The 19,080-nt window shown below is 40.1% G+C and overlaps 1 protein-coding gene across 1 annotated transcript in view; it reads right to left on the reverse strand.

The window, feature by feature from the left end:
- Positions 1 to 19,080, reverse strand: part of RELN (reelin) — a 533,405-nt gene that overhangs the window by 48,542 nt on the left and 465,783 nt on the right. The window contains exons 46-48 of the mRNA XM_053609340.1: positions 15,569 to 15,737; positions 2,106 to 2,246; positions 762 to 939 (exon numbers count right to left, since the gene is read on the reverse strand). Of these exons, the coding sequence (XP_053465315.1) occupies positions 762 to 939; positions 2,106 to 2,246; positions 15,569 to 15,737 (488 nt within the window). The remainder of the gene's footprint in view (positions 1 to 761; positions 940 to 2,105; positions 2,247 to 15,568; positions 15,738 to 19,080) is intronic.

Raw genomic sequence — 19,080 nt, forward strand, 5'->3', positions numbered from 1 at the left:
CTGACAATAAATTTTGTGTTAAAAAATTAATTTGCTTATCTAATCAGAGTATCAGAGAACTTGTACTTTTTTTTTTTTTTGCAGTTATTGGCTGGGACTGGGTTTGAACCTGCCACCTCTGGCATATGGGGCTGGTGCCCTAGTCCTTTGAGCCACAGGCACCACCCCAGAGAACTTGTACTTTTAAAGAAAGTCATCTTTGACAGAAAAGTAGAGTAGCTGAAAAATTTCTCAAAGTTTCCAACATTGCTTCTGTCATTCACAAGCTAATATGCCTTAAATACACATGTCTGGTAATTTCTGATGGTTATTCTTTCTTGAATAATTTACAGAAAGGATTAACTGTTGTAATAAGTTTAGGAACCACTGAATCTCATTTCAGAATTGTTTTGCTCCTTAAAACCCAAATCTTTTGTAAGATCAAGAGTTTTCAATGTGAGCTTCATCTAGACAGAAGACTCACACACTATGCAAGTATTCTCTTCCAGGGTGGAAATTCATTCAAATCCCTTTTTAATGTGTATTTAAACATGTCCCATGCTGGCACTACTGGGTAATAAAACTGTCTCGACTGATTTGTGGTAGAAAAATGCTGGAAATAATTAGTATTTACTGAGTTGTATAAAGTTGCAAGTTCAGATCAGGGTTGTGCTTTCAGGGTAACCCACTTTGCATCTTGATTTGCCCAGTAAGCTTCAGAAGAGACACTACTATTTGAGGGGAACTTAGAGGATGCAGAAATGAGTAGCCAGACCATTTACCCCACTGAAATGGAGAGCCATTCCCGAAGCCACAGCTCCACATACTGTACTCAGTTTCCCACCATTCACAGTCAGCCAGTTCTGGCTGGATGGAGCTCGATTGAAGTTGTCCTTGAGTTGGGTCGGAAGAGAGGTCTCTGGCTCATCACAGTACAGGCCACCCCATTGCTCATCGCAGCTGGGTGCAGAGGAAGAGAAAGGAAAAGTCAATATCAAACAAAGCCCTTGCAAGTCTGTTCTCAAATTAGTGAAGCCAATTCTTTTTTCTAGTCCAGGATGATGAAAGATTACTGATTTTCACAGAGATTGCTATCATTCACCTGCTCTTAACAGTGCGGAAGGTTAGAAATAAACTGTGAATTATCTACCTCCAGGATTTCCTAAAGGAGTGACTTAGGGTTACAGGTGGAGAGAAAGAAGCAATTCAAAGAATTTACTAAAGGCCTCTCTCTACATGACACAGCTTTGAACGGCTGATAAACAATTACAGCTGCCAAAGTAAACTGGTAGGTCCTAGTAATTTACACAACTGGTCTTTTTAACAGAGGGTTTGAGCCACTTAGGGATCCAAGAGGCCCAGTTCCAAACAGTAGAAAATACTTTGAATAGTAACTGTCATCTCTGACCAAAGCAAAGACTCAGGGACTCAAGGGTCATCCTGAATATGGGCTAAAATCATTAATCGAAGGAAAGGCTTCCTAGGTATGTGAGATCAGTGGGCAGGGACTATGAGTTCTCCCACAGCCTCTTCATTCATATACTACCCCATCAAACAGCATGAAAATAAATAAAGTAAGGAGGTCTATAGTGAACCTGTGCACACATACACTTTGTTTAGATTCTTCCAAAGACTCTAAGGTTCTCTGAGAGTCATATAGTAACACCTCTCCATGAAATAATCCTGGCAAATTGGCAGGACATTTACATACTTTCTCGTGCAAACAACAAAGGAATACCGACTAAACTGGGACAAACGCATAGCCTTACATGTATTTAGACCTGAGTGAGAAAAATCCTTAAGATGCATTACTTTTGGCCAGAACATAATGAACTCTTGAACCTCTTCTGATGTTATTTTCAAGGCTCAAGTGTATCACAAAAACACAGAAAGAAATAAAATACAGTCAACTGTAATTCAGCCTTCTCCTGACAAGTTAGCTATTGTTTAGTTCCTAATCTTCTAAGAATGAAGATACAACATCCAGCAACTGCATAGTTACCACAATATCATATTTTAGGGAAAACGTACAACTTAAGGTAAATTGGGAGTGATTACAAAGCCATTTTGAGAAAAACAGCTTCTAGACAGACTATGAGTCAGGAGGAAGAAAGAACTCTACTTACACACAGTCTCCCTGGATGCACCTCCCGTGGCCACTGCACATGTCTATGCAGCCGTCCCCGATGTAGACATTATCTATCGCCCACGTCTGCTGCTTGTCAAAAGGAGCTGGTTGATGCCAACGGAAACGAGTGGCTTGGGACCTTGGAAGAAGAAGAGAATTAAAATGAAGGATGCAGTGGAAAAGAGAACACGTTCTGGTATGTTTGAACGAATGGAGCACAAAAGCACGTGCATTCCCAGTCCTGTTCTGAAAAGTACTTGCATTATTGCAACAGTCCAGAGCAAATCCTTGCTTAACCGAAAACCAACCAACCAACTGCAACAGCTCGACCCTATATACTTTGGCCCAGTGATCCTTCCGAGCCTTGTAAAAACAGACTAAATCAGAAATGAAAACTAATCCTAAAACTGGAAGCCTCAGGAGAACAGGGAGCCTCAAGTTTTGTGTAGGAAGCATTGTGGAGTAATAGCAGAGCTGCTGGAACTGCTATATGTAAATAAGGCAGAGACGCCTGTCCAGAAGGGCCATAAGCCTCTCCATTCAGCTTGGAAACAGTACAGGCTGGATCTCAGCTTCCTGCTTCCTAAAGCCAGACACTTTTGTGCAGTGGGTACACTGGTCTATCTCATACAGCCCTCCTGAGAGTAGAGATCAATGAAACTCTAGATAACTGAACAGGGAAAAGTGAGAGCATAATAAATAAGACCATACTTATTCTATGTTGATTTAGAAGCCATATAAGTAAAACCAGAACAGAGGTTCTCCCATCCCAGAAGCAGAAATACACCTGCTCATTTGCACAGTTGTGGGGAGTGTCCTGTTCAGAAACACAAATACACAACACATTTTCAGATGCACTAGATGGCAGCAAAATCCAAACAACGCTTGAGGCTCAAGCTAGCGGACCATTAAAAGACCTGCAGAGGGTACCCTGAACCCCATAAATGCATCAATGTACAAAGTTATGATTTAATAAAAAATAATTTAAAAAAAAGAGACCTGCAGAGCAATGGTTTGTGCTTATTGATCCATCCATGTTTGTCATCGAGAGACTGACATTTGAGAGAGGTATATCTGTTTTAGGCAGGACAAAAGACAAAACAATGGCAAGAACTTTCCAATTGAAAACATTTACATAAAGTTTAGAAAATAGGAAAGAATTAAAATCTTCACTTGGTCTGGTATACATCTGTATGCACAAACTGACTTCTCCACCGTCCTTATGGCTCTCAGTGCCCCAAGCAGAGTCATCTCTGCCTAACACCCTCCTGTGACTTTCTATTGCATTGACTTGAGCCCTACGCTCTCTCCTTGGCCCATGAGGTTCTGCCTGAGCTGGGCTCTGCTCCTTCATCCCAGCCACTTCCGTCCAGAGCACTTCTCTCAGTTCCCAAAGCCCCCCAGACTCTGCCCGACCTCTCTGCCTCCATGCTTTTCTCCTTCCCTCCTCTTTCTGTCTGGTAACCCCTGTGTGGCCTTCAGGCCTCAAAAAAAATGTCAGGTCCTCATAGAGAAATTTTCTTCCTGACCCCTTTACACATGACTTTTCCTTTACACATTTCCTTTCATAGCACCTGTCAGAATTGCAGTTGTACATTTATTTGCATTTGATAAATGTCTTTCTCCTCCAAGGAACAGTGAGTCACAAGGGGCAGCAGAGCTCGGTATTGTTCACCCAGCACTTAGTAGGAGCTCTATAGGTAAGAGGACTGCTATTCTCACCTGTCCCTCCTGGAGCTACACAGTTCAGTGTTTAGGCTGATGAGTTATTGTTAATGATTAAATTTGTTAACAGCTATGTCTATTTGTGTGCAGCAACACCTTATAAGTAACACAGTGGAGCACCATATTTTCATGACATATAATTACTTGGTTCTGAGAACTAGTCAATATTTATGTATTTATTCTGTATTTCTTTTAGACTATAAACTTCTGTAGGGCAGGGACTATTTCTGTAGCCCTTTAGGGAATACTGTTTTAGATCCTCAGTGCTTATATAAAGTAGATAAATAATAAACTTTCCGTGTTTCCCTAATATCCTCTATGCACTTCACCAAAGCCTTTATCATTTTGCATTCAAAGTGCCTATTTATATGTAGTTTCCACTGTCAGATTATTCTCCTTATTTACCATTCTGTTGTTGGTGGCACCTATAAATGGGGCTTCATAAGCATTTACTTCAAAAACATTAAGTTGATAGCAATAAAGATGCCCAGGAAGAGCCAAATAAGTGATGTTGGGTGGATGGGCAGAGACTGATGGCTGAAAGGGGAGGAGAGGGCCCCAGCAGCTGAGAGGTGGCTGGGCTGCCCAGCAGGTGGTGGCTTTCAGATCACTAGCTGTGTGTAATCATACTCTGGGCAACCACTTAGACAGAGTGCTCAGAAAGATTTAAGAACCGGATGCATTGTTGGGGTTGACAGCCTTTATGGGGACTTCCAACCCTGACATTTTCCATTTATACAACTCACTGGTGTTCCACAGAAAAAGGAAACAGTGGGAAACCATGTGAAGAATGTACTAAAACCAGAGCTGGCCAACAGGAGTGAAGATAAGTGGCCACTCTCATTTGTATTCTGGCACTATGAGTTTTATGCCCGTGGTGAGTAACTAAACATATATAAACGAGAGGGTTAAATGATGATTGCTAAGGCCCCTTCTCAAATGTGATAATTTTATGTTCTTAACTGCCTAGTAATTATGTGCTCATAAAACAAGGATACATATATTACCCAATATTATTTTATAGGAAGAGGAAATACTTTTGCTAAGGAGAAGAACTGGAATGTACGTTCAAAATGAGAGTCTGGAAGTTGAGTTGCTGGGATTTCTTATTCCCAGCCCTGTCACAGTCTCACTATGTGCAGAGGCCGAATCACTCATGTTTATGTGCTGATACTTCTCCATCTGTAAAGGTAAGGTCATGCTAGTTCCTGCCTCACAAGGGTGCTGTGAAAATTAATTAGTTCCTGTTTACCGAGACCTACGGGTGCCTTGGTGGAGTTCCGTGGCAGGTGTCATCATTTATCCTGAAGATTCCTTATAATAATGGCCACCACCAGCTGCTACTTCTTGGAGTTGAGGGAAAATGGCCTCAGAGCAGATCTTTCATTCTGTATCCTTGAAACCCTTGCTTCTTTTTTGAATTTATACCATCTCTCCCCCTCTACAGCAATCTATCTCCCTCTACAGCACATAGTAAACGCTACATAAGCATTGTGTAGAGGATATCCTTGCTAAGTAGTTAAAATGTTACCTTTCCCAGGTACCTTTTCCCCTCCCTGCACTGCCTCCACCTTTTAATACATTTAAATACACTTTTCAGAGTCTTTGTTTCTTCTCTTCTTCAGAAGGACTCTACCTATGAAGTCCTCATTGTCACAATCATGAGAAAAAGCCCGCTTAGAGGAATCATACATATGTTAAACCTTTTCACCCTTTACCCCAAACAGATACATAACTGTATAGTCCTAGAAAATCTACCCTAACCCTACCAGTGAGGAAGATGAGGCCCAGTGCCCTACGCCACGCACTGATTTACTAACAAAACTGAGACAAGGCAAAGATCTCTAGTTCATTAATACTTTGTATTTCCATTAAGTAAACCTTTTAAAACTTCACCACAACCTCTACAAAACGATCCCCCCCTTGCCATGACCCGTAAATATGAACACTTGTTCAGTTACGGAAGGCTGTGTGCATTTGCTGCTGTATGGACATGCAAATCTATTTATCTTGGCTTCTGTGTCAGTTTCACAGGTGAAGCCCTTGGCCCTCTGTGTTTGGGTAAGAGCTTCTACAATGTCTGGCCCATTTCAAAATGTGTCTTATATTTTCCTTGCTCTCCAAGACCTTTTCTTTTTTACATTTGGTATAAAATTTCCTCCATTAGCCTACATATTTTTATTAGACACAAGTAGAAAATGTTCCAAAGAAGATACATACTAGATGGTCAATAAACATGATAAGATGTTTAATATCACTAGTCATCAGGCAAATGCAAATCAAAACCGCAATGAGATACCACCTCATATCCAAGAAGATGGCTATGGTCAAAAAGTCAGGCAGTCGCAAGTGCTGGCAGGGATGTAGATAAATCAGAACCATGGGCTTTTTCGTAATAACTAACATCCACCAAATTGTATATTTTAAATGTGTGAATTGTCTGGTATGTGACTATATCTCAATAAAGCTGTTTCTTTAAAAAGTGAAGGATATTACCTACAAAAGGCCATCACTAATATGCAACTTTCCCTCTGGAATCCTAATCACAGACTCAGTTGGGAGTCTCTTATTTACACAAGTAAGAAGACAGGGGTTCCTCTGGGGGCCTATTAGTTTGTGTAACTAAGTCAGGTGGGCCTGCCCTGTGCTGAGATACCCCGAGAAGACCCAGCTAGCAGGGAGAAACAGTCTCCAAGAGACAATTGTCACAGGCGTGGCCTCACCTCTAACCTCATGGGAAGGTTAGCATACTGCATCTTTAATACATCTTTATATTCCAAAGCCGCGTTTTATTAAAGCAGAGTGCTCCTAGAACTGTGAACACACTTAGTAACTTCTGAGGGATTAACATACTTTCCCTAGAACAATCTCTCTAGTATAATATGCAAGAATGTATCCCAGAACTGTATATTACTTCAAGGCTTATGTTCAGCAATTATGAGGAAATATGTATCACACAGAAAATATCCTCCTGTAACTTTTGGTGAGTACTTTCACATTTCCTGTTTCTATCAGTCTACAGTGGCCATTAAGAGATTCTGTTTCCTGGTGTTGGGTCCTTAATCTCTAGGATGAGTCTTGGGTGCTGCCATGAGCTAATTAAGATGGTCTGGCTCCTGGCTTCTAGGGCAAGGGTCTTTTACCTTCTTCCAAGCAGGCTGTAAAGGCCCGAGCATTGGGAAAAAGCATATGTCAGCTCAGCTGAACAGAGGGCCTCAGCCCGTAATTTATAGACAACAGCTAGAGAAAAAGTAAGCTCTAGAAAGGAGTCATGAACTGTGGTATCAGGAGTGTGAATGAATGAATTACGGTGAAGGGCTCTAAAGGGGTGAGCCATCAGAGAGGGATACAAAGACCAAGACCTGGGGTGGATCCACCTGGTCCCACTGAGTCTTGAACAAAACAAGAAAATTGCACTTAGGGGTAAGAAATACATGAAGGGGTGACTCTCAGAAATTATCCTGTCCATTTGGCTCATTTCATAGGTATAGGGACTGCCAGTGAAGAAGTGGGGCAGGTAGAGCTTCTTGGCTTTAGAACTAAATCTAGCATCCATTATCTCCTCACTTAGCATGTTGCTGCTGGACTTGATGTGCTGCTAAGAACCCTGGTTGTCCTGGATGGCAGGCAGAGGCGAGGACCACAGACCTGGCAGCCAGAAGCTGGAAACTGAACTCGAGAATCCCAGATCTCCCAGTGGAACAATTCTCTCTTGATGATTTTAATCAACACTGTGAATGTATAGGATGCTAAAGGACTGGAATATTTTTAGAATTTTAGGTAGCATTAATCCATGCACAAAAGAATGTATATTAACATTTGATTTTTTTTTTTCGACTAAACTTTCTTTTTTTTTTTGCAGTTTTGGCCGGGGCCAGGCTTGAACTCACCACCCCCGGTGTATGGGGCCGGCACCCTACTCCTTGAGCCACAGACAACACCCACCACTAAACTTTCCTATTATACATGGAAGACTGTATGCTTGCACAAGAGGGGAAGTATTTGGACTGTAAGTTAGGAGTCCAAACAAATGTGATAAAGCCCTCACAAGGGAATCTACAGCCTTCATGATATCTCTCTGGAATTAGGGTGATTTACTGAGTTACAAATAAAAGAAATTAAAAGAGCCATCCCCAGGGGCTTTATTTCTCCCTTGATAGAGGACACATGGATAACGTTGGAAGAATTGACTGTGTGACCTTGGGGGAGATAAAACCGTCCTTCTGTGTCTCAGTCCCCATCTAAAAAAGGGAGGCACCAGTGGTGCATCTTATAAGGGTATATGTGAAACTTGGTAAATGGTCTGTGAAGCTAGTGAATGATGCCCCATGATTATATCAATGTACACAGCTATGATTTAATAAAAAAATAAAATAAGAAAATAAAAAAAATAAAAAAGGGAGGCAGAGGGACCTAGAGGTAAAAGGTCCAATTAATTCTCTTCAACCAATTAATTTGTATCATGATTTGGTAAAAATCTGTAACACATTTTGTGAGATAAACAGGCAAATTTGAGTACTGAATATCAAGTATGGAATAAAAAATTATCATTAAATTTTAGGCATGATAATGATAGGGCAGATTTATTTAAAAAATAGTTGTCTTTTAGTGATATATCAAAATATTTATAGTTAAAATGATATGATGGCTGGGATTTGCTCAAAATAACCTGGGAGGGCACGAATAAGCAGTGCTATTGGTGAAATAATGTTGGTCATGATTGGTAACTGTCTAAGGTAGGTCATAAGTACGTGGAGGTTTGGTATACTATTCTCTTTAATTTTTGTATGTTTGGATTTTTAAATTGATGAAAATGTAAGCCAAAATAATCTGTAGTGCCTTTAAAATTACACTAAAATTTTGATCTGAGAATTACAAATAAAAGAGAATTGCTGTCCTTTTTTAGATAAAATAAGATTTTTATAATTTTTGCTGATATCTATAATTAGTTATGATAAAAAACTATAGTGCTATGAGTAAGCCCACTGAAGGTATAAAATACATTGGACCATCCTTCCTATGCAAAGAATGTATCATAATTTTTCAAGTATCTTCTCAATGGAGAATGACTTATATTTTACTATTAAAACAATCCTAATAACTTATCTATACCAATATGTACAAAGTACAGCTAAATCTCAAATTGATAAAACTTTGACAACACTGTTGACATCTTATTATTTATTTCAAGACAGAGTCTCACTCTGTTGCCCTGGGTAGAGTGCTATAGTATTGTAGCTCACAGCAACCTCAAACTCTTGGGTTTGAGCAAATCTCTTGCCTCAGTCTCTTGAGTAGCTGGGACTATAGGCATGCACCACACTATCCTCAGCTTTTTTTTTTTTAATTTTTAGTAGAGACGGGGTCTTGTTCTTGCTCAGACTAGTCTCAAACTCCCGAGCTCAGGTGATCCACCTGTCTCAGGCTCCCAGAGTGCTGGGATTATAGATGTAAGCCACCATGCGTGGCCCATTGATGTCTTATAAAGTGTAGAGGGTATCCATTTTAAGTATGAACTCAAATAGAAAACAAAGAAAAAAAGCATCGAGAAAATGCAGAATTTCTGGAAATAGTTTTAATTTCTATTGTAGAGGAAATGGAAATAGATTTGTTTTAACGCAGCATCCAAAATATCTTAAAATATAAATTCATGACAAGTTTTTATTTATTTATTTTTTTATTGTTGGGGATTCATTGAGGGTACAATAAGCCAGGTTACACTGATTGCATTTGTTAAGTAAAGTCCCTCTTGCAATCGTGTCTTGCCCCCAAAAGGTGTGGCACACACCCCCACCCCCCTCCCTCCTTCCGTCTCTCTGCTTTTAAATACAACTATAATCAGTATACACTTGATTCCAAAACAAATACGTACATTCTAATAAAAAAATTGACCATAAAAAATAAAACTTTTCAAAATGGTAAAAAAAATATATAAATTCATATATTCATTATGTAAAAATCAGTAGTACCATAGTAAAATGGTTTTACTATGTTTTTTAGTCCTGAAAGACCATCCAAAATTTGGTAAAGTAATAACAGTGATATTCAAAGTATCAAAATGATGGATGAGAACATGGCTATGGTCCAGTGCTGCTTTGGTTTGGTTGAAAAATGTTAACAAGATGTTCAGTAATGTGAATGCTTGCAAAAAGCCTTTCAAAAGATATTGTTAAGTTGGAAGCAACAATGGACAGAAACAGAGTACCAGAGCAAGTCTAAAGAAACTCTCCTTAAAAAAATGAACTCATAACTCCTTTGACTATTGGAAGAACCCAGTAATAATATGCTTGGTAATTTGGTTTTCTTAGTATAAGACCTTTCCTCTGCTTGCAGTTGTTAGTATATGGTGGGAATATTATTGAAAAATATCTTCCTCTCTAAATCTGTTTACCTGCAAAAGCTATAGCCTCCCCTTCCTGTCCCATCACCGCTATCCTGCAATCTTACTCTTTCTTGTGCCTAAACACTTTTCTTTGTAACTTCCCACAGACATTAAGTGGCTCCCATGCTGTGGCTAACACCACCTGGCTTCCAAAGAGTTGTAGTTAATGTTTAAAGAAAATGGTATCAGCTGGGTCACAGGGCCAGTGGAGGGAATAGATCATCTTCAAACTTCAAACAGCCAGGTCACACCTGAGCCTCCCAGTGGCTACTCCCCTCCTCCGTTTCTCATGGATTTGGGTTACCTGCCCTTCCATTGATTCACCTTGGGTCTCAGGTGACATTCAAGAACCCCTGCCATTTGAGCCACCTTTTATTTTTAGGTCTGGGGTTAGTAATGAGGAGGAGGCAGGTTCAGAGAAGGGCTATACAACTGATTTTGGCATCTTCCTCTCTTCTTTTTCAGTCTCTCTCAAGAACTCCTGGCATTCCTCCCTTCCTATTTCTCCTACAGCCATATCTCCTAAGTGGCACCTGTGGCTCAAGAAGTAGGGCACCGACCCCATATGCTGGAGGTGGTGGGTTCAAACCCAGCCCTGGCCAAAAACTGCAAAAAAAAAAAAAAAAGTACTACTAATACAGTTGTTCAGCCTATGGGTATTGGGGCCAAACCGTATTTATTTTGAGTATCTTATTGAAACTATTCTTTTGAAGGTCACTGATTATGATAAGCTTGCAAGATCCAGTAAATTTGTTGGGAAACTTTTTCCTCCACTACTCTCTGAAGCTCATGTTACTGAAGACCATCTCTTCCTGCATAATATCTTCTCACTTGGCTTCTGGATACAACGTTATTTTGAGTCATCTACCTCCCTGACCAAATCCCCTTGGTTCCTTTACTGGCCATTTTCATTCATTCTGCTAATAAATTTAGGAATCCTCTCCTTTCTTTTTTTTTTTTTTTACAGTTTTTGGCCCAGGCTGGGTTTGAACCCACCACCTCCGGCATATGAGGCTGTTGCCCTACTCCTTTGAGCCACAGGCGCCACCCTCCTCTCTTTTCCTTTTGAAACGTTCTTAGGCAGATTAGAGGCAGTTTTATAGTATTTCCTACCAGCTCTATGCTCATGCCTCCAAAGTTTGTCATCTTTTCTTGGGCTCAGATGCCCATGTCTTTGTCAAATGAATCTTTCTATTTGTATTTCCTATCATCACATCTAATTCAGCATTGTCTGACTATATGTTCCATATTGTCCCTCTTGGAAATCAACTCCAGTTCTCTCCCAGCCTCTTCTCACTACTCTCTCAAGCTTCAAACTTTATTTTTATATTGTTTCAGTTTAATTGAGGGTACAAATAATCAGATTACACAGTTTGCATTTATTAGGTCAAGTCCCTATTCTAATTGTGTCCTGACCCCAAGAGGAGTGCTATCTATACACCCAGCTCCAAACTTTAGAGTTACCTTTCTTCTTTTTTTCTTTGCAGTTTTAGGTCATGGCTGGGTTTGAACCCGCCCCGTCTGGCATATGGGGCCGGCGCCCTACTCCTTTGAGTCACAGGCGCTGCCCTAGAGTTACCTTTCTATGTGTGTAATGCAGAAGAAGTTAATGACTTGAGTTTTATCAGTTCTTTCTCTGAAATGTTCTGTAGTGTCTGCCTCATCCCTTCCACATTAGCTGTAGCCTGGACACTTGTGACTTCATCTATGGGTCAGTGTCATAACACCTTTGTCATCTTCTCTTATTTGAATCAATCTCTTTTCCCTATTTGTTCTTGGGAGAATATTCTTATCTCAAAACACCATAGGTGATTATTTCTACAAGTCCAAACTCCTCTGCCTTGCTTCAATGCTTGCTGTAAATTAATCCAGCTCTGCTAACCAGCGTCTTTCCACAGTGTCTGGGTATGAGCCCTCTGCTTTAATCAGCAATGCCTGGGTTTCTCCTAGGCTCATGTTCACACGTCTCTGCCCCGTTCATACTGTTCCCGATTTAAAATGTTCTTCCCCTTACCTATCTAATTCCTAGTTATCCTTCAAGGCCAGGCCTCTTCTCTTCCATGAAACTCTAATTCTTGATTTAATACTATCTCCCATTTCTCAACACTAAAGCAATTCTAACCCATTCCTCAGTGAGCTCTAAATTATATACAACATGTATTATTTTTCAGTTGTTTCTTGGGTATACGTCTCATTTTCCTCAAACAGATTGTAACCTCCTCCAGGGCAAAAACTTAAGACAGTGTCCTACCATTACCATGGGCTCACTTTTGTTAAGCTGAGCCCTGACTTAGGAATATCTTAGTCTGAAGTGAAAGTTTGATAAACTTGTACTATGGCTAATGAGTTATGTGGTTAACTCATAAAAGTAAAATTATTTACATTTTTATAAATCTTTATGCTATACCAAACCCTTCTTGGCACATTTATGAGATTTTTATATGGTAAAAAGTATCTCTAATTTCCAGATAAAGAAACTAAAGTTTAATTTGTTTAAAAGCTCCCAAGGATGAAGAGGCAGAGCTCTCCACTACACTACAATGCTTTTCTTTTCTTGTTTTTGATAGATCTTCTTTCGGAAAGATCTAACTTAACCCCCCTGTACAGTAAGGAAAAGAAACTACAAACCCGCCCCAATTATTTAGGTTTTAACAGCAATGTCTGGAGCCGAGTGCGATGTTAACTTGTGTTTCGTCTCAGCGTTCCCTTCCCAGTTGCACTTGGCTGTGCAACTCTGAACCCAGGGATTCATCTTCAGCACTGCCCCTTCCCTCAACCTCCCAGGCACACTCCACCATCAAGCTCAGCAGCTTTGTTGCCTCCATGTCCCTGACTCTCTCCACCTCTCTTCGTGGCTGCTGCCAGCACCTGCTCCAACAACCTGCATTCTGCGCCTCTTTCAGAGCCTCTTTACATCAACTCTTACACTTTCCAATTAGCTCTCAAGTTAGATAGAATCAGCTTTTATGCATGCAATCTGATCACATCTCCCTATTCCCACCTGAACAGGCTTTTAAGTGTCTCTATAATAAATTCCCAAATCCTTAATATAACCTACAACGTTCTTCACAGTCTGACACCTTCTCCCACTCTCTCTGCTCCTCTCTGATCTAGACATTTGCCATCTCAGATATGCCTGCTTCCTCCTGCTTTAGGCTATTTTCCTTGCCTGGAACACTCTTTCCTGCACACTTTACCTAGATAACTCCTGTTCATCCTTCATATTTTACCTCTATTATCCTTTTTCCAAGAAAGCATTCCTTGGCCTTCTTGGCCAAGTCAAATCTCCCCGTGACGTATAATTTTAGGGCATCGTGTACCTGCTCTCCATTACCTATCACAATTCAATTTTCTATTTATTTCTGTGATTAGTGGTGATTTCTGATAAATATCCCTTTCTCCCACTAAAATCTCCTTGAGGCAGGGATAAGTTCCGTTCCCACACAGACCTGGCACATAATTAAACAGTTCAAAAATACTTGTTTAACGAATGAGTACTTGAATGAATAACTGCTACCGGTGACGACTGGCTATTGCAGTTTAGTGACTGGTTTTACGTCAGTTTGTGGAAAACCAGCCTCAGTGTCTCTCATCACCACTGTGCCAGCAATACTGGGACCCAGGCCTTACGACCCTGTGAGAAGTGAGTAGATGTTTTGACACATTTCTAGACAGTGAGGCAGTAAGTTCAACTTAAAAGAAGGAAACATCATATTTACCAAGTAACTGGAAATCAAAGTAGACACAGTACAGGTATGGTAAGTCGTTTTTGAGACAAAGTGCTCTGTGACGGGCGTGTGGTTCTAGTGTCATTAGTGTATGGCAGACACGATCAGAAGTGGGTCTGACTTGGGCTCCGTCCAGGCAGGTTTCCTTTGGAATTACCCAGAGAGCCTTATTGGAAGCCTTTAAGACCATTGCACACAAGCCTTGAGGGCAAGATAACGAACAAGCTGCATATTTTCAATATGGTTAAACAGGAGAAAACAGAGGTTCATCAGATTTTTCAAACATCATGTGAAAGGGTCAAAATTCTTGTAGGTATGTGCAAGAGACAATTAAAAGATAGATTACAAGATGAGAAAGAATTACTTTTTTTCAAGCAAAAGACTCAAGGGCTTAACGAGTAGATGGAGTAAATCTTAGAATGTTGCTTATTTGCAAAATGCTACCAAATAGCTGGGTAATAACTTATAGAATTCATAAAGACTTACAAGATAGCTGCTTTAGTGAAGTTTTTTTTTTTTTCTACTTTACTTATTAAGATCGCCTTAATAATTCATGTGTGGCGACAGCTTTAATGAGCAACAAAATCTCACGTATCTCATTTAAACTTGGCAACTCTGCTGACAGTTGATACGGTCTTACACCTCTGAGCCAGCAGCTGTAAAGCAGCCCTAGGCTGTTAGTAACCGAAACCATCCCTTTTATGAAAATCCCAAGAAAAGTTATGCCCTAGATGAATGGTCGAATTCTGTGGTCATTTGCTAGGCAGATTTATTCATTCTTCATCTGTGGGAGGTGACAAAACAAAGTCGAGCCTGATCTGCAACTGCCCCCTGCATTTGGTGCTTCACCTCCTTCTTAACAGCAGCAACTGATTACCACTTGCTTGGAGGGAGCAGGAGTTTCTGTCAAGATTTTAATGTTTTAGATGGTGAAGGAAAGTCATATAACACCATTCCACCAGGCAAAGTTAATTTCTGCTTTATCAAAAGGGAATGCAAACGCACAGACAGTTTAAATTTAACTTCTTTACCAGCATCTACCAGGCTATTTTATTAAGCCATGATCGCTTCCCGTGGGCACACTGAATAAAGCATCTACAATTGTTTTTCACAAAAAGAAAGCTTCAGGTGATAATTCTTGAGATACTGTTGAAAATAAAATTTCAAAATCAGATGCTAATTTTAATACATGCTTATTTGCTACATTCACTTAGGATTTATATGACATCACTCACTGCTATATTTGTGGGAGTCAGAGAGGCAGAAAATGACTATTTTTTTTCTCCAATGGGGTTATTTCAAATGGTTTGATCGTGGCATCTCTGAATTAAGCTGGAGAAGCTGGGTGAGGCATCATCCACTATTTTCTTGGGTAGGCCATTCATTAAAAGTATTAAGAGTTAAAAGTCAGCAATGGCCTGGATTTTGGGAAACTACAGGGTAATGCCACCATAGAAACTGGTTTCTATTTTGCCTTTTAAGATAGCCTTACTATTCATACATTGGGAATTCTATGAATGAGTAACAAAATCACACACGCATATATCTCATTTTAACTTGCTGTGCTAAAATCAGACATGTCAAATTTGATCACATTTGGAGTCACCACTTGTAGAGGATCCATACCTGGTGTAAGGAGGGAGAGGCAGAGTGATTCTGGTCCACTTGTTGAAAGTATCTGACACCAGGATGCGTTGCAGATGATAGTGACTGCATTCAACATTGGTAGGCAGACAATCCTTCACCAATGGGTGCCATGACAACCCAAGGTCTACTGAGTATTCCAGTTCAATAGCTGAAACAGGAAGCATTTTCTGTGTAAAAACACGTCTGCAGATCCAGAAACCGTAATTACTTAGAATGTTTCTATGTATTTTAATTTCAATCAAATGTCAGTTTTATTCTTTCCTTTTATTTGTTTCCTACTTTGAAATGTCTTTTCCTAGTTTTATTTTTCCCTCTGTAGAATATTAGCTGTTATTTTAAAATTTCCATGTTGAAATAATTTTTCTTTTAAGGGGATATGATCAAGTGAAACAGTCAATTTCCTGACTATTTACATTTTACAATGAGAAACTTGCAAAACAATCATCATGGCAATATTATTGCTTCACATACAGTTACAGTATATGAATTGCTAGATATAATAGTTATAATATGAACATAATTTAATCTAATGATGATAGAACATATATGACATACATGTATTATATATTTAAAAATGTTATTTAATATAGTACAATGATTATAAAGCAATGTATTATGTCCACTTAATGGTTAACATACAAATGGAGAACATATTAATTACATATTTTAATAATTAGTTTTTAAGTAGTTAAAAAAATTGAGCAGACTTCTCAAATTTTGACCATTCTATAGGAATCCCAACCAACCAATGTCAATTTTGTTCCTGGTATAGGGAAACTCCTTAGAAATTATAAATGCTCTTGTGCTTATCTACCCTGCTCTGCTGTGTTTTGGAATATCCATGGAATACGGAGGTCAGAGGGACAGAAGGAAACAGCGGAGAGGCGTGGAATTTGTGCGAATCCATGTATTCATGTCGTGCATCTATGGAAAGATACTTCTTTCTTTCCTTTTTTCTTCTTCTGGAACATTCAATCTATATCAAGTCTTGTATTTCTCTCTGTTCACTTTATAAAATGCCTCAGCCCCATTCTCAAATAACTTTCTTAAGGGCTAGGATTCTCAGTCTCGGTCGCACACTGAAATTACCTGGGTACCTTTAGAGACTACTAATGTCTAGCCCCCACCACAGATGGAACCCTTCCAGGGCATGGCCCGGGTGTCAGGGGGTTTAAGAGTCCCCAGGTGACTCTTCTGCACAGCCAGTGAGACCACTGCGGTTTCTAGGTAAGTATCAATGGCCTGGTCTCAATCTTCATTTTACTTGTCCTCCTTACGGCATCGAACATTACTGATCACTCCATGATTCCTGAAACTTTCTTTTATTTTGGTGGACGTTCTTCTGAGTCTTGTCTTATTTGTATTCCAACTCCTTTGCTAACTTGCCCAACTATGGGCGTTCCTCCAGACCCCGTTTCTGGCCATCTATTCTACGAGCATACTCGCAGAGCTTCAACTATTGCCTCTGTGCCCAAATCTCCCAATTGAATGTCTCAAAATTTATCTTCTGTATTCCACCAATGTTTATGGAGCCCAGCTTTGTGCTGGATGGACAGTACAGACACAGTTCCTGCCTTCCTCATTATACACCCTCCTCACAAGAGGACATCTTAGAACTACTTTCACCTAAACTAAGAACCACTTACCATTTCCTGTCATAAACCAACATGTCTTCTTAACTACCAAATTCTATCATAGGCAATCATTTTATAGAAGTTTTCTGGGTTCAAAAATTAGAAGTTATTTGAGAAATTTTATTCTCCTCTCTCTCTATGCTCAACATGGCACCTCGTCCTGAGACCTGGGGCTTTGTTGCTTTGTGTTTGCATCGTGTCTTGCCAACTTTATCCATCCCTGTTCTCCTCCTGCCACAGAGAGCGAGTCTGCACCGTTTCCCACTGAGCGACGGCTGTGGCTTCTTCCTGGGGTCTTCCCTGTCCACCTACACTGGCTCCTGAGCTGACCCCCATGAAACACAGCATGTACCCCCTCTGTGTTGTATCCTCCTATTCGTGGTCTTATCAAGCACAAATTCTGTGCCTGCCCCTCCCCCCCTTTTTAAAATTTCAGATTAATCTGAGGGTACAAATAATTAGGTTACAATGTTTGTGTTTGTTAGGTGATGTCCCTGTTGTAGTTGAGTTCTGAAATCTGTGCCTGCCTTTTAAGGCTCTTGACAATCTGTTGCCAACTCCACTTCACCACTTTCCTCCTTTATGTTATCTTTCATTTTATCTTCTCTCAGGAGGCTGCACAGCCTGCGGTAGAAAGTACATGTGATTGGACTTATGAGGGCAGCATTTCGGTCCTGCTGCTGCTGTAGGTCGAACCCCTGAGACTCAGAATAATGTCTCCCATAATAAAAGAAAGTTTTAGGAATCAGAGAGTGATCTCTGGGCTCTCATAACTTCCTGTGTTAATGAGGGAGTAGAGTCTAGTCTGTTTTCAAAATCAACACACTCTACTTTTCTCCATTAAGTATAAATACTGCCTGTTGAGACTAATCTGCTCACGGTTTTCCCCAAGCACCAAGAGAAACCCTACATCCTCTTCTTTGCTTCCACTCCCAGCCTAGTTGGGAGTATCCTTTCTTCTCCATCCACACGTAAAATCCACCGCAACCATCAGGGTTTGCTTAAGACTTAGTTCCCTTGAGAAAGGTTCCCTAACTCCTCGGACTGGCCAACCACCAGCCATCTCTCCTGCCATTGAGTTCTCATCACATTTCACATCAGTACTATTCCACAGAATAGTAAAACTTGATTTACTGGATCCTAACTTTTGAGGTATCCCCTCACCTAGTCTACTGAAGACAGGGTGTGTCTTTCCTACGTTTCTATCTTCTCTTTTCAAAGATCCACATTCACTAACAGGTCTAGTGTTGACTGATCGTGTCTCTGGCAGAAAGAGTACTTCTGGGATTTCTTCTAAGATATGTCCACTAAGTTCAAATTAATGGAAATATTTAAAAACCTAGAATCTATATGTCCTTGAATTAACCAAATTCCTCAAATTTCAGCACTCCTCTCTCTAAATCTAAGACGAAAAAAGGCGCTTGTGAACATGCTAGTTTTGTATCTCTGGGGAGAAGAGTGTGATGAGATGGTGAAAGCCTAGGAGACTGAGAGTCCTGACAGGTCTGTATGTCAGGGGAAGGGTATAAGCGAGCAATGAGGTCCGTTTTAATCTCTTCCCAGCTGGAATTGTGAGTGTGCGCGCGCTGACACGCATATTCAACCCTGTGGATGTAAGTCTGTCATGATGAGGGTGGCCAAGAATGTGTTAGGACCCACAGAGACAAAAATATGAGGCAAAATGAGCATAGAAAAATTTCATTATTCCCGAGGATATGAAAAAGAGACAGTAACAAGTCTAATCCAAAGCTGTAAGAATTAAAACCCTGACTATACAAACATATGTACAAATCGTATTGCTTATTACTGGCATTCTCTATGTGATGAGAATCCTTGAAGGGAAAAACAACAACAGTG

The sequence above is a fragment of the Nycticebus coucang genome, chromosome 11, assembly GCF_027406575.1.
Source record: "Nycticebus coucang isolate mNycCou1 chromosome 11, mNycCou1.pri, whole genome shotgun sequence".
In the NCBI taxonomy this organism is placed as follows: Eukaryota; Metazoa; Chordata; class Mammalia; order Primates; family Lorisidae; genus Nycticebus; species Nycticebus coucang.